The sequence below is a fragment of the Alternaria postmessia genome (genome assembly GCF_024291825.1).
Source record: "Alternaria postmessia strain BMP 2775 chromosome Unknown scaffold_10, whole genome shotgun sequence".
In the NCBI taxonomy this organism is placed as follows: Eukaryota; Fungi; Ascomycota; class Dothideomycetes; order Pleosporales; family Pleosporaceae; genus Alternaria; species Alternaria postmessia.
Genome location: NW_026260083.1, coordinates 1 through 26,440, shown reverse-complemented (window position 1 = coordinate 26,440; position 26,440 = coordinate 1). Strand labels below are relative to the sequence as shown.

The following is a 26,440-nucleotide window of genomic DNA, read 5'->3' as shown; positions in this document are numbered from 1 at the left end:
CTGGAGAAGAAAGTTTGGCACGTGGCTCAAGAGGTGTGGCCTAGGCGACCTTCGCAGCACCCTTGTATCGAATCGACATCGGTTACTGCAGCCTACGATCGACGCCTCACACACACACACACCCTAATAGTTTGTACAACGCACAAGACCTTTCCATGAATTAGGCATGTCTATTTGTCAGGCCACGCGAGAGTGCTATACCTCAAGGATCACCGAAGTGGAAAATCATTCTGGAGGTTATGACAAATGAATTAGCATGAGTCTTCAAGGTACGCTTGAGTTAAAGACAAAACGGTTTCGGAAGGAAAACACTATTCGAGTTACGCACTCCGCTCATGACTACGGCAGACCGATCGGCAATGGCCCTAGTGACGTCGAGAAGTTCCTTACTTCCTTTCTTCCACTTGTGAACCATGGTTCCATAATCAACTTACGCAACTTTCCTTGTCTCCTCTTCTTATACCATAGGATAAAAGGAGGTTTGAAGATTTCAAACTGCGTAGCCAGACCAGCTGCCCGTACAGTCTCCTATACCTGATATGAGCGATCAACTAAATTGTCGAAGCGTGGGCGCTGAGCAGGTGGGCATGAATCTTTGTCGAGTTGTGCATCTCTGGCAGTGCGCTTCAGTGCTTGGGAGGAACTCGGAACATCGCCAGGGTGAAGATAGCAAACACCTGCGTAGTTTGAGCGGGGTGTGTGGCTGGCATTGTACAAATTGCCACTGACATGGTGGTTGCCTTCGTACCGTCCTGTGACAATATTACCTCGCTCAGAGTTGCCGTAAATTCCGTTTAAGTGGGAGTCTCCGCAAGGAGCTGATCTATCATTGACAGAACAAATATGAGTATGGTGTGTATCGCTTGTGGGCGCAGGTGAAGGGGAACGAACAGAGACTGGTATATCCTGGCGAGCATCTTCAGTGTGCGCTTGGCCCACTGCGATGTCCAAACTCGAAACCTCTGAGCTAATATACTCGTCGGTGTTCACCGGCATTGACTGTATCTTTTTGTTGGCTGCACCGTTCTTGTCCTTCCAAACCGGTCGTCCTTCCTTGATAAATTCTTGACGCTTACTGTTTTGTACACAGTTTACGATGGTGCCTGAGCATCGCTGGGCTGGCGATGCAACTGTAGTTTCAATATTCTCACCTAAATATCAGTGTGCCAAGTCAGTAGTTGTCTTACATGCGGTCCGTACAGAGACATTGCTTACCCTTGAGTAGCGAGAAACAGCGGTACTTGGATAATCGTAACAGCGCACTGAGATGACTCATGCGTTGTCCAAAGGTAAGATAGCGTGATTTTCGGGCCATTGCAAGCGCCAGCTTGTCATAGATCGGAAGCGACGCTGGACCATCGATGTGCAAACGTTCAGCGACATCAACAAGCTGCCAACAGACCTTCTCCATATGTGTTGAATGTGGCGCGTTAATAGCATTAGGAGTCCAGCGGCTCATGAACGCGGGTGTCTCGCGCTTGTCTGAGCATGCCGAAGTATCTTTCATTGCGTCCAACAGTTCGGCAACATATGTAGCTCGTTCTTCATCGTTAGTAGGAATTGTACTGTCACCAATTGGCGCGAACCAGGCTTTGTCGAGATGGCGGGAAAGCATGGCTTTCTTCGCCTCCACAAGACTACGGAATGCCAATTCACAGGTACCACCTCGCGCTGACGCAATTTTAGTAGTTTGAGTGCGTTCATGCGGATTGAGCGTTGCACACCCCCGATAATCTTGAGCGCGCGCATCGGATGCGTCTTTCTGGGCACCCACAAAGCTGGTAGGCTTTTGGAATAACTGATAAGGCGGATCTGGTATGTATGGGACACGCTGAGCTACCAGTTGCTCAAGTGCTTGTTCAGCCCTTCGGGTGGCGCTATGTTGATGCTGAACGTTGTTGTTTCCGTATCCAAAAACATCATCCAGATCACTGCCTTCTGTTTCTGGGGCCCAGTCTTCGGGAAAGTTGAACACGGTGATGCCACTATCAGAAGTCCATTGTGCGCTTCCGTCGTCCGATGCTGTTTGATGTTGAGCTTCAAAATCGTATTGGTTTCCAGGAAATTCTAGGCCAAAGTCCTTGTTAACAGCAGAGTTCTCGACCGGGAGGTAGCCCTGAGACATGCTGTAGTTAATGGTGTCCCCTGGCTTCGATTGAGCCATGCCCAAGTGATAACAGAAGTAGTGGTCGTGGTTTATGGAGGTGCTGGTTCGTGGAAACTCTTGGATGGTTGGGAGATGCTTTGAATGTTCGCGAACAAATCAAACGCTAGTCGGATCAGGACAATTGTAGGCAGTACTTAGTTGAGAGACTGGAAGGTTGTGGTCTGATGACCATCGAGGTGGAAGAGTCCACTGTTGTCCTGTATGCGTCGTGGTGCTTCTCGTCCAGTGAATCCATAGTATCCGTTAAAGTTTATAGATGGATAATCCATGCGCTGTGTAGCAACGATTACCAGGAAAGCAGAGATGTTCTAGCAACAGCGGTTCGTGGATGTCTTAGTACTTAGCCAACGTCGAACTGGAAACGAAAACATAAGTCTTATCTGGGTCAAGTGTAGTAGGGCGTACTGTAAGATAGTTTTTCGACATTTCGCTAGCATTGTTTGCGCGTCCGAGTCGCCATCATTGCAAAACGGTAGTCTTGCTAAGCTAACAAGCATCTAATTGAAGGTGGACTGTTGATACGGGCAATCTCCTAGTGATCCGTTTCTTCTAGCTACAGCGTTGTGCAAATATTGTTCGACATCAGGAGGGAGTTAACTAGGAAACAGAATGTGCATGTAAGATTTCTATTGAGGGTCGTTGTGTAATACGTGATCGATAATGATTCAAAATACTAGGGTAAAGCTACATTGTCGCTAAAATACGTGTATGAAGCATACAGAACGCTGGAAGGTACTAGAAGAAATACAGGTCTGCAGCAGCGATGCGGACCTCTGTCTACTCATTCACTTCACATCGCCCCCTACTTTCACTGCCGTATAATCTATGCAGCAGGCTTCCTTGGTTCTAACTTGCGCGGTGCCTTCTTCGGAGTAGATGGTTGACTTGGACCGCCGCTCTTCTGTGTGTTGCTCCCCTGCTGACCCAACTTTCTCGGCTTCCTTTTTTCTTTTGAGGTAGTGGCTGGGGCATTGTTTTCTTTGTTATCGCTAAAGGACACACGCTTTGGTTGACTGGAGGTATTGGCGGGCTTGCTCGTTGAGTTCGATTTCTGTGACGAGGTCTTTGACTGACTTGTGGTCTGTTGTGCACTCGGTGCCTGATTCTGCTGAGACGATTGGGGATTAGCAGGCCCTCTGGTGGTAGGCGGCCGCTGAGAACGAGGTTTGGGTGCTTCCTTTGGTGGTTCATTGGATTGTGGTTTCTCTTGCTTTGGCGGTTGTGGGTTGTTTGTCTTTGGTTGTTGTGGCTTTGTTTGAGAATTTTTCTGAGGCTGGGTCGATTGTTTGGGCTGACTCGGAGCCTGTTGAGCCTGCTTTTGAGGCTGTTGCTTCGGTTGTGATGAGCTCTGCTGCGGCTGTTGTTGCTGTTGACTCTGTCCTCCCCATGGATTCATCGCGGCACCTATTCCACCCAGTCCCAATGCACCCCCCATACCCTTAGCTGATGGCATGCTCGGCATGCTCGGCCTCCAGGCTGTCATGTCTTTGGCCGACTGAGACCAAGACTGCGGCATCTGGTCTGGTGCGTCGTTCTTCATTTGCTCCAGCTCCTCTTTGGATGGCGCTTGGGTTTCCTTTGTTTGCATGATCATCTTCTCCAAAGCCTTCTTCTGCGATGGAGTCGACTTGATGTCCGGAAGGAAGTCTCCGACAACTCCCTGGACACCTTGACTTGCCATCTCACCAAGGTCCCACATGGGACCGTTCATCGCTCCGTAAACGGACCCGATGCCACCTCCGAGCAATCCTGTCACTGTAGATATTGTGCCACCAACCAGGGCACCAGTCAATTTTCCGATGGTGACACCCGGCTGCACTCCCAATCCGGCACCAGCTGCAAGACCCTGGAAAGCGCCCGACTGCGTGTACTTCGCCGCTTTTCCAAAAGACTCTGCCTCGATCTCCTTGTTGATTGCTTTCGCCAAAATCTCTTCTCTTGCCTTTGCGTCGCCCGCTCCATGCGCAGCTTGCCTCAACTCCCACGCCTTCTGACCCGCCTGGAGCGCCATGCTCGCTGATACGCCGGCGTTCTGTTTGATCTCATGGTCTGGAATGCCACCTTGTTGGCCACCGGCGCTGTTGTTAGCCATATTCTGGCTTGGTGGATTTGCGGCGTTTGGTTTTGGTTTCTGTTGTGCTTGTTTCGGTGGCATCTTTTCGTCCAGGTGTAATTCTGGTAATGTTATGGCAAGGGTCCAGACAGAAGGCTGGGTCAATGGGTTAGTGCTAGTGTGACAGCTCAAGTGCGAATATGCTACGTCATTCAGATCGTCGAGATCGTCGTGGTCGTACGCGACCCGTGTGGCTAAATGACAACCTGTTTTGACCCGAGTACACGAGACGTAGTCTTTACAACATGTAGGGTTATCCCTTCTAGGTCCGGTCAATACCTCAATAACAAGACCGATGGGCTGCCACTCAGTGGTTCTTGTCTCAGTGACAGCGAGCCATGACGTCAGCGGTTCGACGCCAGGGTCTCTGGTTTCCCACATTCCGGTATGCACTACGCTACAAATTGCACCGCGTCTTTTAACAGCGACTTACGTCTGCACGTTTTTGGCCGAGCTTTTAGCTATCCGGACGCTTAACATAGTGTCGAGCATGTCACCTTGTTCGCCAGTTACACGCTTGAGACTCATCCCGTGACTAGATCCATTTATCCTATATCTAGCTCGGGACATTCTGATAGTCCGAGACCAAAGACTTGAACATAAGTATTCTTTAGCGCACTCATCGGTCACCACGACGGCCGCGATATGTATCGCTGCATCGTAGTTCTTGGTGTCTTCGTTGTTGCGGATCCATAAGTAATATGAGCCGTGTACTTACAGCCTTCTTCAACTCATCCTTTACACAATGCTGGGATAGTGTATATTTAGGAACAATGTCTCATTCACTTCACTTCTCACACTTTTCGCATGTTGAGGAATATCGACGAGTTGGAGGCATAGATTGTCTTGTCATCTTTTTTGAGTAATGCGTCGAGCTCTTCAACCCATTTTAGGTGTCAATAACATTCGATCCAAGCCCTCTGGTGGTTGTCGTTACGGATGCTCACCTGCTTAAACACAGATGTGTTGTGAGTGATGCTCTCATCATGCAGGTCAGTCTTTTGGGATACTGCTAATTTCTGGAGACGATGACTGATCTAGCGTTTACGTAGTATGCTTATGACAAAATACTGCGTTCACGACTGTGTGATCGCATATCAAGCACAGCGAAAGGAAAGGTCACAGTTGAATAGCGTCCATGCGAAGACAACGTGTTAGCTCCGAAAGTACTGATACTATCATCAATGGCCTCATCATAACAACCTTCCACGCTTTCCTCCACTTCCCGATGAAATCTTATATTCTCAGTCACCAAGATGATGGCGTCTCTCATCAATCCGCTAATTCTACGTAAAGCTCCAATTCAGTTCTGCCCTCCTGATCCGGGATACTTCAGATCTGCTAAGGGAAAGTATAGCGCCTTGATCTAATCTGATCTACTACCATAGCAGCGGAGACACGCTTAAGTTCTTCGCGCGTGAGGATGACTGCTAGACTGACTCTTGTTCATGTACAGAAAATCATACATGGCCCATTCTGGAACATCTCGAAGGAGATGGCTGTGCTCTCAGGAGCCAGGTCCCAGTGTTTCGCCATGATACGAAGACGAGCTATCGTTTCGGAAAGAGCTTCGTGATTGTGAGACATACTATGTCGACGTTGGGCACGACCAAGAATCCCCGATTCAGAGGCTATTACAGACAGATCCAACTCATAGTATCTCATGTGTCTGTCTTGGAACAAACCGTACGCGTTTCTTTCCAATTGGAACACCTGTGGAGCAGGAAATTCGTTTACTGTCAAGTGTTGATGCAATTCTTGGAATGATAATTGGTGGGATTCATCCACGTCAGCAGTGAAGCTCGAACAAATGTCTATCGCCTGATGTTTGCGGTGTGAGCCGGTAGGCAGCGGGGATCCGGTGTCCAGAGGCCGCGCAGCTGGCATCTATATGTCGAATGTACGTGGCTTGAGCAAACGACTAATGTTTGATAGATAGATGAGCGGATGCAGCAGGCCTGTCCTGTCATCAGGATTGACAGCTTACTGGTCTGTGCGAATCGATAATAATAGCCTATGGAAACGGCGGACGCGATTTGAAGCGGACTATGATGTAGTTTCTTTTACGACACGTCGCTTTCTGGGAGGCGCCATAAACATATAAAATTCACCACGCGCTGCCGCTAACGTGTGGTCAACCGTCGTCGCCCGCCACAATGGACCCTCTCCTCGCCGCTGCGGATGCCGCCGCCGCAGCCTCAGACGCGACGCGTACCCCACCTAGCTCCCCGCCATGCGCCGAAACACCTCCAGCGAGCCGTCTCTGGGGTATCAGCGATATACACCTCTCTTTCAAAGGCAACCGCGAAGCTCTCGAGAAGCTCCTCCCGCACCCGCACGATGACCTGATACTCTGCGGCGATGTCGGCGAGTCCGCAGAGCATTGCCGCATAGCCTTCACCAAGGTCAAGGAATGCTTTCGCCAGGTCTTCTGGGTGCCAGGGAACCACGAGCTATATACGCTTCCCTCGGAGAAAGACCACGGCGCGAGAGGCGAGGCGAAATACATGGAGTGCGTCGCCATTGCGCGCGAGTATGGCATTCTCACACCTGAGGATGGATACACTTTGTGGGAGGGCGAGGGAGGCCCATGTCTCATTGCACCCATCTTCACCTTGTATGATTACTCCTTCCGACCCAGTAATGTGAAGCTAGAAGATGCTCTCGACTGGGCGAGGGAGGAAGACATAGAAGCGACCGACGAGCACCTGCTGCATCCGGATCCCTACTCGTCGCGTATCGAATGGTGTAACGCTCTCCTCGACAAGACAGAGAAGAAGCTCGCGGCTGCCGTCGCAGCGCATCCAGATATCCCACTGATAATAGCAGGCCACTGGCCGCTCCGGGAAGACCTGGTGAAACTCTTCAGAGTCCCACGCTTCTCACTGTGGTGCGGCACCAAGAAGACGGAAGACTGGCACAACAAATACAACGCGAAAATCGTCGTCTCTGGCCATCTGCACATCAGGAGAACAGACTGGATAGACGATACGCGCTTTGAAGAGGTCAGTCTGGGATACCCAAGACAGTGGCATGATTGTCAGGAGCGAGGTCTGGACATTAACGACATGCTCCGTGAGCTAATGCCAGGCCCCGACACACCACCAAAAGATCAGCGGAATACTGTCTGGAGACAGTTCGGATGATTGACTGCATCGCGGAATATGATCACCCATTTTTCCGTTCGATAACCGCCATCATGCATTGTGTCCTCCAGTGACTGTAGGTATGTTTAATGCTCCAACCAGCCCATGCCAACGCGTCACCATCTCCGTGTCTGCTACCATAAACCTGATGCATTTCTTGTTTTGTTTCTACTTGCTCCCACACGTTATGTTCACCTCCCCTGCACCTGCCTGATATGGTCTCGGCTTAGCCTCGGCCACGGACCAATTGTTCGGTCACGATCAACCACGCGATTTTTTCCTATTCGCCAGCAAAGCACCATCCTGGCCCTCAATCTGTTCGATCGACATCTTGCGTTACCGTCCGCAGATGTTTCCTCCGAGCGTAGACATGCACGTCTTGAGTCGTCCCGTGCCGGACGCCGGTGTGCTGCAGGTACCCCAGTGACAACGTCGGCAACATTGCTACGTATCCAAGGTAGCGTAACGAACGGCCAATCGTTACTAGTATATTAGGGCATGTGCGCTGCACACGCGCTGTCCACGGTCCTCAGCACTTCGCCTTTGCGTTAGTCTCATCGTGAACTTCCTCATTGAGACCTCGGGAGATATAGAGGGGAAAACACGATTACTCGCTGAGCAAGACACCGGAAAGAGCCGAAGACAACTCGAATCACTTCCTATAAAACCCATTGTACCCGACATATCACGAAGAACAAGCCAACTCATTACCGGCTCAAGGACGTTCGTCACTCGCTAGACAGTTACCTTGACATTCGCTTCTACGCTCGTTCACTTTACAGTCAAGATCAAGATGCTCAACTTCGCCCTTCAGCTCCTCGCAGCCGCGAGTGTCGTCCTCGCGTCACCTGTCAATCTCCAAAGCCGTGCTGTCATCAATCATGATGCTGTTGTTGGCTTCCCCGAAACTGTCCCCTCTGGTATCGTAGGCCAGCTCATGCTGAAGTACAAACCCTTCCTAAAGGTCGAGAATGGCTGCGTTCCTTTCCCTGCTGTCAATGCCGCAGGTGACACTGGGTAAGTTCTCGTACACGCATCTATACAACTGTAGGCTAACAGTTCACGACAGCGGCGGCCTGGCCACCTCTGGCGACCCCTCAGGAATGTGCAGCTCTAGCCCCGGCCAAGTCTACGCCCGTGCCGGCGCTCACAACGGCGCCTACGCCATCATGTACTCGTGGTACATGCCCAAAGACAGCCCTGGCCCTGGTCTCGGCCACCGCCACGATTGGGAGAACATTGTGGTATGGCTGTCAGCTCAATCCACCACCGCCACTATCCGCGGCGTCGCCATCTCTGCTCATGGTGACTACCAAAAGGTTACTAAGCCGAACCTTGACGGTACTCGTCCCCTCATTGGTTACAGGTCCATTTTCCCTGTCAACCACCAGCTTATTTCTACAACCACAAAGGGTGGAGAGCAGCCGGTGATTGCGTGGGATAGCATGCCTGCCGCGGCGAAGAGTGCGATTGAGAACACAGACTTTGGTGACGCGACACCATCCTTCCGGGACAGCAACTTCGAATCCTACCTCACTGATGCTTTCATTTAGAGTAGTCAAGTGTAATCAACAACATAATTATGGAGTGTATATAGGAGCATCTCATATAGTACTTTATCAATTCATGCATTCTCCCATGTCATCGAATGTTCTTGAAGAGTTATCTCATCAGAAGACCCAGCGGCCAATTTCACAATGGTGGTCAGGTACCATGTCCTGTCGTGCATCACAACTCAAGTGACATTGTATGCCTGCGGCGTCTCTGCGATAGACCCGTCGAACCCCCTACGGAAAGATCCTCTCGAATACGAGATTCCGCAATTATAGAATGCTAGACGTAAAGCTCTTGCCAGTGCTTCGCTTCAGCTTCTGAGCCGTAAATACATGTTTTCACGTCTTTGATTATACTACGAAACTACCGAGGTACGCATATCGTTACGAGCTTCATGTGCAATCATATAAGGATCCTCTATCTACTGTACGAGAACTGAAGTTATGCCGAGCCCCTATAGCATACTAAGCATAGTACCAGGGTATCCGGCCCGAATGAAGGCTCCGCCATCCCCCGTATCAACAAGTACATGCACGACATGCTGCTCAAGCCGAGTACCCAGGTGGCGGGCCGGCCGGCGCAGTATACTCAGGCGGAGGGGCCTCATCACCCGAAGACATGAAACCTCCCATAGCGGCGTTTGCTTGCGCACCACCAAGTACCCTCCTGAACGCCTCTTCGCGCGCTTGCTGTAGCTCTAATCTCGAGTGCTGCAATTTGGCTTTTGCCTGGTCCACTTCCCTCTGCAGACTCTTCTCCTGCGCTTCGCGCTGCCTAATGATATCGCTGCATTTGTTGCCTGCACGGTCAACCTGTACAATAGACTGCTTGACCTGATCGTGCATCTGCATATCCGTGAAGATGTTGTCAAAAACTACATCACTCCAGATACTGCCCATTGCAATGTTGAGTTGACCCAGCCCGGGTATTTCGGGCGCGACTTGTTTGACCTGCTGTTGTAGCATGCGCACCTGTTGTATAGCGCTCTCTGCGCGCTCGAGATAATTGCGCTTCTGCATACTGGCCATTGTTCCGCCACCAAACATATCGTATTGACTCATGCCGTACGCGCCGTCGAGATATTCACGCGCCGCCGAGAGCTTGACGACGGTTTGTCCGAGGAGGAAAAGGATGTGACGCTCGCGCTCGAGGCGTTGGTTCAAGCTCTGGACTTGGGCAGATGCGGCGTTGCAAGCCTCTTCTTTGCGGTCTTCATCGGGGAATTCGGGCGTATGGCCGGCGAAGATTGAGTTGTAAAGCGCATCGAGTTCGGCTTGTAGGGTATCGTGACGGTTAGATTGCGATGTAATTTCGTTTTTGCGTATCTCAGCTTCGTCACGTAGTTGCTTGACGTAGGCTAGTTCGTCTTCGGCACTCTTCTGCTCCTGGATCGCATCAAAGTACTCTTTCTCTTCCTTTGCTGCCTTCTCGGCAAACTTCTCCTTCTTGCCGCTGGCCTTGTGTGCAAAACGGCGGAAAGTTGAGTCGCGGTACTTTTCGTGATCCTTTAGCTCACTAGCAGTCTTCTTTTTTAGGTCGTTGACACGCTTTCTGGTGTTGTTGATTTGCGAGTCGAGGTCAGCAATGTATGCGTTCTGCTGCTTGAGCTGTGAGGGTGCAGCGTCGGTTTCCTCTAGCCCGCGGAGGAGTTGCTCATTTTGATGGGCTGCCTGCTGGATCTTGTTATGGATTGACATGTCGGAATACGGTGTTAGGATTGATATCTCTGTGAGCAGTAACGATATGGGCGTAGTACGTGCGCTAGATATCAAGGAAGCAGCAAGGAACACAGCCTACCTCCTACCGGATGCTATACGTCAAAGGGTTATGATCGTTCATTCTTGGCGGACGGATTAGCGGCACAAATGTATGGTCGTGCCTTGGGTGACTGGGCGCCTGAATCCTGAATTACATTGCTGTCCTTTGATCGTGGCTGGTGGTGTTGAAGCGGGGCAGGTAGATTGAAGGACGTCATAGCATGCAAGGCTGAGCTACGATTTAATGCAGCCTAGTTGTGGCGCAGACGACTGAGCCGCACTACACTAAGAATGCGTGGCAACGGCTATTTCGCATCTTGTTGTGAAGAGTCCGAGGCGGATGGTGAGGCGACTGCCACCAAGTCCATTCAGAAGATGGTGAGGGGCAACCTGAGGCGGAGAAGGACGGGTGGAAAGTATAGCCGGCTTTACTCCAGACGGAAGGGGCTGCCTAAGGACACCGCATCCGCTGCTCAACGCCCCACCTTTGTGAGACGTCGTGGTACAACTTCGGTTGCTTTTTGTCTAACATCGAAGGACCACAACAGCTCAACAGCATGAAGACAGAAGCTTGTCTTCCATTATATTCGTAGTCGACCTTGCCCTCCTTATCGCCCGAAACTAGATCATCCAATATGGCTACCGAGAGACTCCAGACATACGCGCAAAAGCCCCGCGTGTTCATCTTATCCGACATCTCTAATGAACCGGATGATGCCGAATCGCTATGTCGATACCTTCTGTACTCCAATGAGTTCGATACACAGGGCCTTGTAGCTTGTACAAGCACCTGGATGAAGAACAGAGTGTGCCCGCAAGACATGGAAAAAATCATCGACGCATATGCCGACGTTGTTGACAACCTGAATAAGCACGTACACCCGGAATGGCAATACCCAACCGCAGACCATATGCGTGGGTTGATCCGCAAGGGCGCCGAGGTATGCTTCCATTTGCTAAACAACATGCAACGTGTCACTTGCGAATGGCGCTGATAGTGTGTAGACCTACGGCATGTCTGCTGTTGGCACAGACATCCCACTGTCTCCAGGTGGTCAGTTGTTGTACGATCGGATCATCGCACCCTCCACACAGCCGCTGTGGATCCTTTGCTGGGGCGGAACAAACACACTCGCCTCGGCATTGCTCAAAGTAGACGACGATTTCGAGCCTGAGGACTCCAAGCGCCTGCTCTCACGTCTACGTGTTTACGCCATCTCCGACCAAGATGACACGGGCGCGTGGATTCGCAACAACTTCCCTGACGTCTTCTACATCGCTTCCATCCACGGCTGGAACCAGTATGGTATGGCTGCATGGACTGGTATCTCCGGCGACAAGTACTACGGCTTCGATGAGGGTGGGCCGGACTTCTCCAAAATGGAAAAGAGTTGGATCAAGGATAACATCCAGATTGGGCCACTTGGAAGCGCGTACCCTGACTATCTTTTCATTCCGGAAGGCGACACACCGACGTTTCTCTACCTCATCCAAAACGGTTTAGGTGTACCGGATTGCCCGAACTACGGATCTTGGGGAGGTCGCTATGGACGGACTGATGTCAGCGCCGAGGGACTGAACAGCAACCACTACAGTGATGTGGTGGACAGAGTCAAAGTCGGTGATAAGACCTACACATCGAATCATGCGACTATCTGGCGCTGGCGCGATGCGTTTCAGAATGACTTTGCTGCGCGTATCAAATGGAGCATGGAGTCTGACTTTGCAAAAGCGAACCATCACCCAGTCATCAATATCAGTGGTTTCAAAGGCTTGGCACCTGCGCAGATCACTGCAGAGGCCGGATCAACCGTCCTTCTTGACGCCTCTGCTACTTACGATCCTGATGGCAGAAAGCTCACGTTCAAATGGTGGCATTATCGTGAACCCACAGCTACGCAATGGTGGGTTGATGCCGAAGTTGCGGAACTCGGAATCAAGAAGCTAGACGACGAGGGCAGAAAGGTCGAGATTACGCTTCCACCGCCTGAGAAGTGCGCGGTAGAGCTGATGAGCAGAAAGCCGGTTGCTCAAGGTCAACTGCTTCATCTGATACTTGAAGTTACCGATGACGGGACGCCGTCTCTAACAAGCTACCGGAGAGTATTGATTCAGGCAACGAACAAGGAGCTAAGAGGTGGTGGAAAGGGAGCTGACGCTATTGGCGACGTAATGAAACAAGCATGAATATCTCTGTATACGCTATTACAGCAGCGCGCTGAGCGAGTGAACCACAGTTAATGGATAAGTATCTGAATATTAGAACAGGCAATCTGATCGGAGAATATGGCTTATCAACAATGGAAATGCAGGGACCAATTAACAATCCGCAGCCAGCTTATGCGCTTGGGTCAGATACAGACAAATCTACATTAAACAGGAGGTAAAAGTTTGACTAAGCTAACGGTGTAACCGCGGTGATAATGATGTCATCGTCATGCGCCTGACGAAAATCCATCAAAAATACTAGGGACTGACTTCAACATTGGGTGTTCAGCCTTGCAAAAGCACCTATCAGTGATGCAGGAGCAACAAGCATCGGTAATAGTATAAGAAGCCTTATGCTAGCGATCGTTCGGAGGAGAACCATATTGCCGACCAGCAGTTACCGGGGCAAACGCCGCGGCAACCTACACTTTGCTCCGAGTCAAGCAACCAAGCCAAGCTTATAGCCAAGCTAAACAACGTCCGACCTCATTACCGTTACTTAGGCATATGGCTTGTATCCATGGATCGGCTACTTGGCGGCTAGATGACGCGCCAGCGTAATTGACAAGAACCGAGTGCTATTTGGCGCGACGATCGGCGACAAAACTATAACAAGAGATGGAAGCCCAGGTGACGGTGATTTGGAAAACAATAATCGTCACCATCGTTACGAATATTATGTCGAGCATCATCCCCGTGGACCTGGTATCCTTTGCGACGGACCCGTTGTACCTGAATACCCTAGTCACTACCAATGCCTCCAACCCCAGTGTCATCAACCTTCTCGCATACGATGAAAGCTTCGTGTCTGTGGTCGGAGAGAATGCAACAGCGCGACAACTTCACAATCTCGATTGGCAAGCTTTCCACGAGGCCGGTGTTTACAATAGGGATGCAAAGAAGCTTTACGTCACAAGCAACTGGGCCGGCGACTTGAACAACCCCATCAACGTTACGATAATCGACCTGGCAAACAACTATTCTATCAGCTCAACACGGTACTCAGCTCTTGCGGAAGCTAATGGTGCAACGTCCTACTATCCACCTGGTACCCAGACCAACAGCTCGACCCCATCACGCGTCTTGTACTGTGACCAAGGTGATCTAGTCAACCCAGCAGGTCTGGTATCCGTAGACCCCGTCACAGGCGAGTCTGAAAAGATCCTGAACAACTACCTTGGTCGGAATTTTAGCTCACCCAACGACGCACGTCAACATCCTGTGACAGGCGACATTTGGTTCACAGACGCGGACTATGGCTACATCCAACACTTCCGACCTGCACCGACCATCCCCAAGCATGTTTACCGCTTCTCTCCCGGGACTGGTGAAATTGCTGCTGTGGCAGATGGATTCACTCAACCCAACGGCCTTGAGTTCAGCCCTGACTATAAGACGCTATACGTTTCTGACACCGGCGCTGTGGAGTTTGACAAAAACCTTACGCGGCCAGCAACACTATACGCTTTCGATATTACGGAAGACGGAAAGAGGCTGACTGGAAGACGCACATTCGCTTACTCAGACAACGGGTTTCCTGATGGTTTGCACACAGATACGGAGGGTAATGTTTGGGCTGGATGTGGTGACGGCATACACATTTGGAATCCCCTGGGAACGCTAATTGGAAAGATCTGGGTTGGTGTTGAGACAAACAACTTTGCCTTCCTGCCAGGCGCTGTGTTGGTCTTCAGCAACGCACAGTTGTGGATTGTCGAGAACTTGAAGGCTGTGGGGAGGGAGATTAGCAAAGACTTTGGGGTCTGAGAATATGGTTGCGAGTCGCAAATAAACAAAGTAAATCATCACGACGCTTGCGCACGGGCTGATCCAAAAGAGGAAGTGCTCTCGATTGAGCTTTGTGATTGATCTAGTGTCCAGATGTCTTCCGAAAGTGGTGAGTTCTGTTCCGAGAAGTTCCAGATCACGACCACAGCGAGGCCTCGCTTATCGTGCGCTAAGCACGGCGCCCCTGTACAGTCTAGTCTGAAGTCTGGCCAGGCACAACCGTCACAAAATCTCTCGCCTTCTGTCGATCAACAGTCACGATAACGTACCCACAACCCACGTACCTATACCCACAATGGCATTCCTCCGATCATTCAACTCTGGCATAAGTATACGTGACATACGAAATTGACCCACAATCCACGCGACAGTTTGCCATCCATTGCCTGGCCCTTTGCTAGACACCGAGGGGCATAGTTGTTCACCGCATACTCCGCGGGATACGATTGCTTTTTGACTCCTGAACGGAGCGCCGATTTATTCACCCGCCAGTCCGCTTGTGTGTGTGTGTGCTACTAATTCATCGATACCGCTGCAATGGACGCCCCCGAAAGCGACTCGTCTGTCCCTGTAGCCAGTGACTCGGTCTTCAGTGTCTCACGCCCTTCATCAGCCTCTTCGATACATCCGCCCGATACACCCAAGGATCTGCCAGCGGGCGCACCGATATCCTCTCTCTTCCAAGTCCGACACACACCGACCGCCGGCCGCGCCGTTTTCGCTAGTCAAGACATCCCAGAGGGCACACTTGTGTGGCGCTCAGAAGATTTGACCCTCAACGTCCTCCTCCGCGAATATCGACGCGAAGTATGTGGACAGTGTTTCGGATACGAATACGGGCGGGATCTGGATATACGAGACAAGACGGTGGGGTTCGCGTTCTGCTCAAAGGCATGCCAGGACAAATGGCGAGAAGAGAACGGCGAGATTGGTGTTCAAGCGTGGACGGCTGTCGAGGCTTTAGTAAAAAAGCGAAGCAAGGAGGATAGCGACATGGTGGACGCCGACCTACCACGACCAAAGGTCAAGGAGATTCAGCAGGCTTGGGGGAATGTTGCTGCGCAGGCGGCGCTGATACGGGCCGCACGGGTAAGCGAACAAGCTATACCGGACAAGGAGGATGTGGCTCCAATCACAAAGCAGCACAAGAAGGCTGTGTCTAAAGCACTACAAGCTAACATTACACCTGATGTGATGAGCTTTTGTGTGAGTGGCCTGGTATGGCGATACCTTCATCCCGAGCAATGGGAACGCCTGGAGGCACTCGCAGACGACAAGACTCCTTACCACAGCTCCGACGATCTCGGCGCGTTTATAAGAACCTACTTACATCTGCTTGCGATCCTTCCCCTACCGCTCCTACCACTTGTAACGGCAGAGACGCTAATCACGCTCTCGTCCCGCGACTCGCACAACTCCTTCGGTATTCGCTCCCTGGAAGATGACGGCTCAGAGTTCTTCGGATACGGTTGCTGGCCCGCGGCAAGCTACTTCAACCATTCGTGCGGGCCGAACATTGAGAAGAATAGGAATGGCAAGACATGGTATTTCAAAGCTGGGAGAGACATCGGGAAAGGAGAGGAACTGTGCATTACATATCTTAGCGGGGAGGAGAGGAAGCTGAGTCGTGGTAAGAGACTGTTGAGGTTAAAGAAGACGTGGGGGTTTGACTGTGCGTGTGAGAGGTGTGAAGCACTATAGTAGTAGCAATAGTAGTCGCCGATAGGTAATTGATGTTAGACTTACGATTTCTGTATGCCTAATGTGTTCATTCTTTACTACTCAAAAGAGTATTCAAGTGAGAACTACTGTAAACAATGGATTGAGCAGGTAGCCACTAGGACGACTTGTAGAACCGTAAGATTTTTTTCTTTTTTGAAAATGTGCTGAAAACCTCTAGCGTCATCTAACATCGCTCTAGTAACGAGCACTATATCCCCCAATTTTGTATTCGCAAGTTGTCTTGCTATGCGGGTTGACTCACGTGTCGAAAAGTTTGGTTCAATAGATGTTGCATGAACTCTATTAATGTTGAGTGGAAGCTGCTGCTAAGTGCGGCATGTTGTCCCTTCCGAGCCGCTCCCTGGCTTCGTACGGCTATCGGCTCGCTAGTGATATTGAACGCGTAGGATTGTTCTCAGCACCTACTTGACTGAACAAACATGGCTTGTTGAGTTATATTTCAACCCAGTATATTTGCTGTTCTAGGCTTCGAGGAATATGAGCCTAGAGCGGCGGTTCTCGTTGACGGAACCGCCGGGTTAGTCATGTCATCGAGGGTCCAGATGATTGCCACGAGGATGGTGTGGGAAAGGGTCTCTTGGTTGCTAGATCAGATTCATTGCAGCCCAAATTCTGACGGGGACTTTGCTGCCGAATGTCCATGTCGGCTCCGCTCGCAACCCTGCATATCACGCAGAAAGCACGCGCAATGATAGATGGACGGTCCGAATTTCATGCGCGAGGCCGTGGCATTGGACCGACACTAAAGCGACGTACTGGATGTATCCTATGTAAGAGGTCTCGTGGCCTGCCCAATGCGATCTGCAAATGGGTCATGGCCAATATGCGAAGACGCCGTAAGCGGCGGATATGTTTCAGCCCAGAATGTCAAGAGGGCGAAGATTGACGTCTTCAATGAACGTTCCCCACTAGACGGTGACGTAACGGATCCGCTGCGCTAATTGGACCCTGCAGGTTGCTAGGCCGTTGCACTGCTCAGAGGGATAAATTAGAATTGCGGGCGCTGGGAGGACGCATGCATGGGAGATTGCCATAGTTGCTACCCACAAAGCATCATGGGTGCTGCCTTGGTCTTATATGCGGTCATTGGGCGCTTTTCAGGCCGTCTGGGGACCCTCTTCCAAGGTCGTAATGAGGTTTGCATGCAGCGTGGCGTCGGCGGTAGCGTCCCTAGCGAGCCTCTCAGCCTCTAGATGGTGCCAGGCTCGACTCTGCGAGTCTACTGGGAACTGGGAGGAGGCTGCCGGAGATTCCGCGGGCGTCAGCGTGTGCCACTATTGCTGAAGAGTATTCGCGCGGAGGTAGCGCAGTCGCCTTGTCCAAGCAAAAGACAAATAACATGACTTTGCGCAAAACGCTTTCAAAGGGTACATAGGCTTCTTCCTCTTCCTCCTCTTGCTACTACATCATACCGCCGCACTTGCCCGTCCCCATCGCGCGCCTGTCTTGCCATATCACGACTCACACGCCGCCCCCAGCCATCATCGAGATCGGATCCTTCCGCTGAGCAGGTCAGGCTCCAGGAACGGTGCTCCCTTTCACCCTCGAATCAAACCCTTGCCCAAGCTAGCGGAAGCCGTAAGATCTCTCTCCCAGACGGGACGCGGAATCGCAATACGAGCGTCATACCTCCACCAGGCGGTAGGGCACGAACGAAGCACTCCAGGGCTACCATCGAGATCCCAATCTCTACATGCAGTCCAAAAACACCTCTCCACGAGGCGGACGCACCAAGAAGATGGGCCTCCCAGTAATCGAGGTACGATATATTTCTTCCTCTACACTGCAAATGCTAGAAGCTTCTCGAGGCGCCACGCCTATCATTTCGTGTGCGCGTGGTGCAGCTTGTTTGGCGATGATGTAGCCTGCATCGTCATGAAGTCCGTGCACCAATGACGCAACGTCGCTCCTCTCTTGTTCCGGCTTCACTCCTCCTCGTCCATGCATGACCTTCTTTCCAACCAAGTCTCTTCCTTGAATTCCCCCCTCACTGCACGAGCATTTCTGTCGCACTACCGCTGGTCTATTCTCTGCCACAAGAAACGGCTGCACCCGTTTGTTTCCTCTACTTTGCACCATCGCAGCCTCTTCGACCCCGCTACTGACAGCGGCTTTGTAATTCAACTTTCTACCCCCCCAACCAGACACTAAACATGGCCGCGATACAGAATTTTAAGAACTTCCTGCGACATGGAAAGCAGGCCCGCCAGAACGCGGAGCCCACGACCAATGTCTCCAATGTGCACGCTCAGTCTCAACATCAACGGTACAATCAGCACCCGGACCCAGTACATCATGGCATCTCAGAGCCCGTAATGGACCACAAGCCGCTTCAGAACCATGCTGCTCCCCATGGCGACTTCTCCGTCGGCGCTGGCGCTGGAGATAACCGCAATATTGCCGCCCAAGCAGGTGATGCCGCTGCGCACGCAGCTGCCAAGGACCAGAAGAAGCAGGCCGCTGCCAAGAACGCAGGCGTCGACCCATCAGTACTCGAGCGCATTGTCGCCGAGGAGCGCGAGGCCAAGGGCAAGTTGCCTAGATATCCCGGACTTGAGCGATGGACGCTGCTCGAAAAGATGGGCGACGGCGCCTTCAGCAACGTATATCGCGCACGAGACACGACCGGTCAATGGGATGAAGTGGCCATCAAGGTCGTCCGTAAGTTCGAGATGAACTCACAGCAGGTTAGTACTACCCAATCCCTGCCCTTCCCTGCACATTCCCTTGTTGTTTTCCCCATCACGTTGAACAGTCGGGTGTTTTTGGACGTTACCAACGCGAGGCCGGTGTAGGACAAGCATGTGCATCCGGACTTCAAGACGCCCAAAGCAGCCGAGGTGCGATAATCTTACCCCCGATGCTCGACTCTGAGCATCCTCCACCCCATCACGACTGGGCTTGCAAGGGCAGACACTAACTGCCCTATAGAGAGCGAACATCCTCAAGGAAGTACAGATTATGCGCCAACTAGACCACCCCAACATCGTCAAACTTATCGACTTTTCCGAATCACGGCAGTACTACTACATCGTGCTCGAGCTGTGCCCAGGAGGCGAACTGTTCCATCAAATCGTCCGTCTAACGTACTTCTCCGAGGACCTTTCCCGTCACACCATCATTCAGGTGGCCAAGGCTCTGCAGTACCTGCACGAGGAAGCAGGTGTTGTCCATCGGTTCGTATTTTTTGTCACGATGCCAAGCATTCTCACTGACGTCATATCACAGAGACATCAAGCCTGAGAACCTCTTGTTCTATCCCACACCATTCATCCCCACACGCAACCCAAAGCCAAGGGGACCAGACGATGAAGACAAGGCTGACGAGGGAGAGTTCGTCAAGGGCAAGGGCGCTGGTGGTATCGGCCTAATCAAGATTGCCGACTTCGGCCTTAGCAAGGTTATCTGGGACACGCAAACCATGACACCTTGCGGTACTGTCGGCTATACTGCACCTGAGATTGTCAAGGATGAGCGTTACTCTAAGAGTGTCGACATGTGGGCGTTGGGTTGTGTGCTTTACACACTTCTCTGTGGTTTCCCGCCGTTCTACGACGAGTCCATCCAAACCCTCACTGAGAAGGTTGCTCGTGGCCAGTACACCTTCCTCTCACCCTGGTGGGACGATATCTCTAAGTCCGCGCAAGACTTGGTCTCCCATCTGCTGACAGTCGACCCGGAAAAGCGATATGACATCAACCAATTCCTCAACCACCCATGGATACGTGAAGCCGATGAGCCAACCTACTCTGCCTACGACGCACCACCCCTCGCCACACCTGCCGCCAAAAAGGAGCGTCTGCAACCAGACTTCTCGCACTTGGAGTCACCGGGTGCTCGTCGCATGGACTTCCGCTCTCCTGGTGCCGTCAACCTCCGAGAAGTATTCGATGTCAGTTATGCTGTACATCGACAGGAAGAGGAGGGCAAGAGGAAGAAGCAGTTCAAGCAGGGTTACCGTGGCGCCAACGCCATGAACTCGTTGAACGCCCTCGATGAGGGTGAAGACGATGACGAGTATGCTGCTGAATCTGTCCCATACGACCCATCATCGCAACATCCACCAGCGAAGCTCCCTAAGTCTCAAGGTGCTGATGTCACTGGTATGGAGCAGAAGATGCGCACCACCACACTATCCGCCGCAGCTCAGGCCCGCCAGCAACAATCAGCACCACGACAGCAAGAGCGAGGATATGGCCAACACTCTCCAGCTGTTGCGGCTGCAGCGAAGCGCCAAGTCAGGAACAAGGGCGCATTTGAGCTCAACATGGACAGCTCGACATTACTCGGTCGTCGAAACAAGAAGGGTCCTGAGCCAAGCGGCTTAAGAAACACAACTACGGTTGGCGGTACATGACAGCCATTGTCACTCGCGAAAGATTGGTGAGAGTCGCACCTTGTGACGAGATGGATGAGATATTTCATGATGGCGTTCTTGCGTTTCTTTAATCACTCATTTCCTGTTCCCGGTTCTACGAATTTTGGTTATATCATGTATGCGAGCTTTGTTCGTTCTCCTCTCATGGCATAGTTTTACGGTCCCTGTCATCGGAATGATGGGTTAGAACATGAAGAGAGGGACCGAGTGCATAGTTCGATTGAGCACGGCGATGGGAAATCAACGCGAAACATGCGATCGATGGCGTGTATGCCAGATAGCATGAATGATAATTCTGAAAACAACATTGTCATTGGTACATCTAGTGTGTGATGATATAGTATGATTGGGTATATTAGTCACACGTTACTTTACTCTGGGAAGGCTAGGACTATCATCATTTTTTGACCGACAAGGAGCACATCCAATACAGGACGACCTCTCGACTTCTTCAGAACATCGCCATCATTGCATCCAACATGCTCTTCAAGCTGCCTCCCGATGCATCCCCTATTATTTATGTTTTGACTTAATCCAGTGCCTAGAAACCTACTTCCCTGTTCACCTGAACTGGATCCATATGATCGAGCAGTTTTCAGCGCACATATGTGAGCTTTGTGCTTATCTCGATCATGCCTTCAACCCTTCTGTCTATCCTGCTTTGCTTGCATTCAGTGAATTACTTTATCCTGTGCCGGAAGCTTTTTTTCGAATGCCTCGTTTTTCATGCTAATAAAATCAAGCTTTCCAAGGTTTGCTTCAACTCGAGATTCTCTTCTTCACAGGCGGCGAATGCGCCCTCAGCAGTAATGCGCTGTCGTAAATGCTCGCGTGCATCGCTTCTAGGTTCAATTATGGCTTAGCGTTCGTCGATGATGTCGATTTCAAGGTCCAGTTCGCGTCTTTCAGCTTTCTCATCGTGCTCCTATATCTTTACAAGCGACGACGCTTACAACCCGAGGTCACTGACACCATGTTGATATTGTATATTGTACAAATCAACGGGGAGAAGCCAAAGCGGTAATTTGCCATACAGCTCAGGGAAAGATGTAGACCAAAGAAGCTTCCTTTGCGCGTTTTTAAGGTGACACAACTCCGTACACGGGGAAGCCTGGTTAATACGAATGAGCCTGACAACAGCGCGATGATTACTCTGTATGCACCTTTTTGATTCCGTGTCCATGAACTCAGCTTACATATTCTTTCAGGTTGATGGTAGGACTGGAAGACACTCAAAACTGCACTTGTGCTTAGCATCTTAGTACAACATGACTACCAAGTGTAACAAGTCAGTTTCCCCGCACGAACGTCATTGTACATCTCAGTCTTTGCCAAGTACCTACTGTGGGTATTTCAGGCTGTACATCTCAAGTTTATGTCAAATCATTGCATATCTACGCCTAAGTGCGACCCTCTCTAGGCTCACTAATCCACACGATCAGTCAACTAGCCCTATCAACAGCCAATACAAAGTTTTAGGCATCAGTTCGAGTTGGAGCAGATTGCTCTTCTGCGATTGGGTTTTGTCTGAACATAAAGTATCGACACAACGTACGTGCCTGAAACTAGATTCGTGTCGTATCAGAATACAAGAGAAGTTGGCACCGGGAAGACATGCAATAGGCTGAAGAGTACCATGGTATCTACCCACAACCGGTGTGCACCAAGTGCATGTACTCCAAAAACTTAGTGCGAATTGGCGTTCGTTATGCCAAACGCTAGACGGATCCTCGGAAAATTCAGATGTTCCACGCCATACCCAATTTTGTATCCAGTCAGAGTGTTTTTCGATTTGATAATACGTATGCCTCAAGTAGCTCCTCACTTCCTAGGCCGACCACAGCTTCGATAAAGAAATACTAACCTCGCAACTGGACACTGCCAATATTACAGCAATGTGATACTGCAATAGACCAACTCGGATGGCATCTCTGAGGCTAGATCTGAGCGCGGATACGTTTCGCTCAGCGAAATGATCCATTGTTACCATAGATACCTAGGAAGGTAACAAGGTTTGACTTCTCAGCTCCAATCTAGTAGTCGCCACCACATGGCAAACATTTCGTTAATAGGAAGGATGCAACATCAATCTCTTTTAGGGGTCGAGCCAATCGAATTATCCGCTACAGCTAGGGCGTATATAAATTTGGATGGCTCGAAATAAAGTCCGTGTTGGCAACACACTAGCCTCTTAGGTATGTGAGCAGCCAAGGCGATCTATGGGTTTAGTATCCGACTATTGACTTTGAGCCAGCGCTCAATGTCAAGATGTGGTGCGGGGTTCGAGGCCAGAGTGCCCCTTTGGTAAGGTTGTTGCGAATGTTGCTACTTGCACTTTCGCTCGGGTGTGGGTAGTCGTGACCTACCCAGGTAATTTAGAGCAGATTTCACATTCTTCATATGTGCAGATGGTAGCTCGTGCTCAGCCTGTACTGTGGGTTGGAGTTGTATCTTTCGACCCGATGGACTGGAAGTATGTACCGCTAGGTGATCGTCTAAATACCGTGACGATGGAAAGGGAAGCAGTACCGACCCAGTCCGGCAATTTGATGTGTCACGTCGCCAAGACGCTACCCCGGATGGCGCTTTGTCCGCGGCTGAGGAGCTTCGCTCTCCAACCTCTCAGCATCTCACATGTTTGCGCCATCTTCATCCGACGTATCCGGTACAAGAAAGCCTTCTTTTTGATTTCACGACGGCGTCTTGGAAGATGTCCTCCCGTGCTACCAGATCATCCGCGATCGCGATGTTTGCAGTTGTCTTGACCAACGGGTAGAGCCAGCCAAGGCTATTATACGAGAACTCGAATGTTTCCGCCATAGTCGTCACAGCAAACTCTCGAATCTCTCTCGCAACTGACCTCTCTGAGCGCAGTGGAGTATAATCCGATCCATGAAGCAGCTCTGGGCAATATTTCCCTGCGTAGCGACCACGATGTTCGCTCTCTCACTACACCAGCTAACGATGTCCAACACCAAATCATGACTTCATATCATTAGCTTCAAGCTCTAGGAAGAGGGCCTGATATGCGTATCTCAAGGTTTAGAGTGCCACGACGGTGTTTTGGCTGCGCTCCAAGACCGTGGGGCGTCCTGAAGCCAAAATTCAATATTCTGAGACGTAACTGTGCATATCTCTAGCTAAGAAGAGAGGGATTAATGGAATAGGGACGATTCAAACAATGCATCGTTCAAGTATAAAGATGAGAGAGATAACCTGCACTGTCTCGACATCGGCCACCAAGCGGATATCGATCATACAACAAAGTCGGTAACTGCGGTCCTCCGCATTCCACCATTCGTTTACACGAGCAAACTTCGATCACCAAATACTCAATCATTCGTAATACTGCTCGACCTTGACCATGCGTCTCACTCAAGCTGCTGTCGTTGCCATTCTGGCCTTTACTGCCGCAGCGACGCCGATCGCCGTCCGTGGAGATGACGCAAAGGCCACTGAGGAGTATCAAAGGTGCTGTGAGCAACGCGACAAGTACGACCATAGCAAGATCTGCATCCCTCCAAAGGTGGATGTTCCTCATGTACCCGAACCTATAGGGGATGGCAAAGAACATGGAGATAAGGACGAGCACGACGACGGAAGCTACAAGCCCAACAAGCCACAGCCAGACCCTCCAGTCAAACCAGAAGAAGATAAAGATGAAAACGATGACGGTGGCTATGAGCCCCATCCACCTAAGCCTCAACCAGAGCATCCACCCCCGAAGCCGGAGCACCCGACTCCTCCAAAGCCAGAACATCCACCTCCAAAGCCAGAACCACCTAAGCCAGAGCATCCTAAGCCAGAGCATCCTAAGCCAGAACCACCCAAGCCAGAACCTGAGCATCCCAAGCCAGAGCCTCCGAAACCAGAGCATCCACCTCCAAAGCCGGAGCATCCCAAGCCAGAACCCCCCAAACCGGAACCCCCCAGGCCAGAACCCCCCAAGCCAGAGCACCCAACTCCTCCCAAGCCGGAACATCCACCCCCAAAGCCCGAACACCCAGTTCCTCCTAAGCCACAACCTGAGCATCCCGCTCCTCCCAAGCCGCAGCCCGAGCACCCGCCTCCAAAGCCCGAGCACCCCACTCCTCCTAAGCCGCAGCCCGAACACCCAGCCCCTCAGCCGGAGAAGGAGGAGGATGATAAGCCAGATCCAGCACCACAGCCAAAGCCCGTCCCGGAAGCCGATCAACACGGTTACTACACTTTTGGGGAGGAGATCAGCCTCAAGTGTGAGGGCGGTAAGATCGTGGTCAAGGGTCACAAGTATTAAGCATTACTACGATCAGGAACATGAGAGGAGAATTGTTGGTGCTGTGAGAATGTCGCGTGTCAGGCTTAGGGGTTTGCGATGAGGCGTGTTTCCCGGACTACGGAGTCAGCTATATCAAATCATCCGAGTTATACAAATACACAGCATGCATATACTGTGTTGTGTGCAATTCCCTCCCGAGATGTTCTTCTCTTCTTCCACTCTTTCAACTGTTTTGATGACAAATCTTCCAACGGGACAGAATACGACATTCCGTTCCAATTGAAATTGGATGGATAGTTCGTGAATGCTTCCTTCGCTTCCGCCGTATTGTTCTTGATGCTCGACCTGTCCATCCACCTCTGAATCGTCGCGTAGTCGTAAACAACAAAGGACGGCGGCTTGCTTTGCCCAACCCATTGAGGAGGAAGGTTCTTGACAGTGGCGGACGGCCATGTTTTGGGATCTTCAATCTTGTAGCCTCCGATGAAATCGCCGATATTCGTTGTGCCTTCGAAGATCCCAGGGAACTGAGGGCCTTGTGCCATTCCACAAGCTGCTAACGAGTGAAAGAGCAACTGACTAGGGATGATGTTTGGTTCAGCCTGTACTACTCCGGGTTTCTATCTTGGAGTCCAATAGTATGGATCAGAGGGCGGAGTTATGTAATCGTGGACGTCTTTAGTCTTTGATCAAACACACCATGTGAAACAGGTGGCAGAAATGGTTTCATGTGCGTCCTCGGTGCTCTCTAGCTTGGATGAGCTTTTGGACGATCAGTTTTGTGTCTTAGAAGCACTCAGATATCATAAGAGGTGGTCTTCGGCAGGAGAAGCTCTTGGGGGGTGAAAAAGATAGCGTAAAGTTAATTAATAGGTTGTAGAAGGCTGTAGCAGTGTTAGAGGTAGTTTTTTAGCAGCAGAAGCCCTCGAGGGGTGGGAGAGATAGTGTGAAGCTAATCAATGGGCTGTGGAAGCCTTTACCTAGGTAGCTATACTAGAGGTAAAGCTTGGAGCCTGACTGCTCTCTAGGCGTAAAATCCGAGGCTTGAGGGACTTGGAGAAGATAGAAAGAGTTGATTGTAAAGATTCAAGTCTGCGCATAGTCCATGTACGTAGGACGGGCAATCGGCGTTGTAAAATACATTTTCAAGGCTCCCTGCATGAATCCCGGGTAGTCAGGTAAGCAATACGTCATACTCGTTTGTTACACGGGGTTAGGCTATACTTCTCTAGGCTCGGTCCGTACTAAGGCGAGGTAGACTAAAGCGGTAGTCCGTGAGGTATCGTATGGAATGATCAGGTGGAAAAGAGTTATCGTTGTAACCAAAA

General features: G+C 51.0%; 10 protein-coding genes across 10 annotated transcripts; 7 read left to right on the top strand and 3 right to left on the bottom strand.

Moving 5' to 3' along the window:
- Positions 1–626: 626 nt before the first annotated feature.
- On the bottom strand, positions 627–2,164 carry J4E82_002464 (uncharacterized protein; the record flags this gene model as incomplete). Its single annotated transcript, XM_051728765.1, has 3 exons — positions 627–677; positions 892–1,151; positions 1,216–2,164. The coding sequence occupies 3 exons, from the start codon at positions 2,162–2,164 to the stop codon at positions 627–629; spliced, it is 1,260 nt and encodes a 419-aa protein (XP_051591283.1).
- An 826-nt stretch (positions 2,165–2,990) lies between these two features.
- Positions 2,991–4,661, bottom strand: J4E82_002463 (uncharacterized protein; the record flags this gene model as incomplete). Its single annotated transcript, XM_051728764.1, has 1 exon — positions 2,991–4,661. One exon carries the CDS (start codon positions 4,659–4,661, stop codon positions 2,991–2,993), a length of 1,671 nt encoding a protein of 556 aa, XP_051591282.1.
- Positions 4,662–6,436: 1,775 nt separating this feature from the next.
- J4E82_002462 (uncharacterized protein) lies at positions 6,437–7,426 on the top strand (the record flags this gene model as incomplete). The annotated part of the gene is made up of 1 exon (XM_051728763.1): positions 6,437–7,426. The coding sequence occupies one exon, from the start codon at positions 6,437–6,439 to the stop codon at positions 7,424–7,426; it is 990 nt and encodes a 329-aa protein (XP_051591281.1).
- Positions 7,427–8,219: 793 nt separating this feature from the next.
- Positions 8,220–8,979, top strand: J4E82_002461 (uncharacterized protein; the record flags this gene model as incomplete). The annotated part of the gene is made up of 2 exons (XM_051728762.1): positions 8,220–8,443; positions 8,496–8,979. The coding sequence occupies 2 exons, from the start codon at positions 8,220–8,222 to the stop codon at positions 8,977–8,979; spliced, it is 708 nt and encodes a 235-aa protein (XP_051591280.1).
- A 546-nt stretch (positions 8,980–9,525) lies between these two features.
- Positions 9,526–10,677, bottom strand: J4E82_002460 (uncharacterized protein; the record flags this gene model as incomplete). The annotated part of the gene is made up of 1 exon (XM_051728761.1): positions 9,526–10,677. One exon carries the CDS (start codon positions 10,675–10,677, stop codon positions 9,526–9,528), a length of 1,152 nt encoding a protein of 383 aa, XP_051591279.1.
- Positions 10,678–11,372: 695 nt separating this feature from the next.
- Positions 11,373–12,924, top strand: J4E82_002459 (uncharacterized protein; the record flags this gene model as incomplete). Its single annotated transcript, XM_051728760.1, has 2 exons — positions 11,373–11,678; positions 11,743–12,924. 2 exons carry the CDS (start codon positions 11,373–11,375, stop codon positions 12,922–12,924), a joined length of 1,488 nt encoding a protein of 495 aa, XP_051591278.1.
- Positions 12,925–13,563: 639 nt separating this feature from the next.
- Positions 13,564–14,712, top strand: J4E82_002458 (uncharacterized protein; the record flags this gene model as incomplete). Its single annotated transcript, XM_051728759.1, has 1 exon — positions 13,564–14,712. The coding sequence occupies one exon, from the start codon at positions 13,564–13,566 to the stop codon at positions 14,710–14,712; it is 1,149 nt and encodes a 382-aa protein (XP_051591277.1).
- Positions 14,713–15,270: 558 nt separating this feature from the next.
- On the top strand, positions 15,271–16,434 carry J4E82_002457 (uncharacterized protein; the record flags this gene model as incomplete). Its single annotated transcript, XM_051728758.1, has 1 exon — positions 15,271–16,434. One exon carries the CDS (start codon positions 15,271–15,273, stop codon positions 16,432–16,434), a length of 1,164 nt encoding a protein of 387 aa, XP_051591276.1.
- Positions 16,435–18,629: 2,195 nt separating this feature from the next.
- On the top strand, positions 18,630–20,833 carry SRK1 (MAPK-activated protein kinase Srk1; the record flags this gene model as incomplete). Its single annotated transcript, XM_051728757.1, has 3 exons — positions 18,630–19,163; positions 19,408–19,652; positions 19,705–20,833. 3 exons carry the CDS (start codon positions 18,630–18,632, stop codon positions 20,831–20,833), a joined length of 1,908 nt encoding a protein of 635 aa, XP_051591275.1.
- A 3,385-nt stretch (positions 20,834–24,218) lies between these two features.
- On the top strand, positions 24,219–25,130 carry J4E82_002455 (uncharacterized protein; the record flags this gene model as incomplete). Its single annotated transcript, XM_051728756.1, has 2 exons — positions 24,219–24,222; positions 24,271–25,130. 2 exons carry the CDS (start codon positions 24,219–24,221, stop codon positions 25,128–25,130), a joined length of 864 nt encoding a protein of 287 aa, XP_051591274.1.
- Between the last annotated feature and the right edge of the window lie 1,310 nt (positions 25,131–26,440).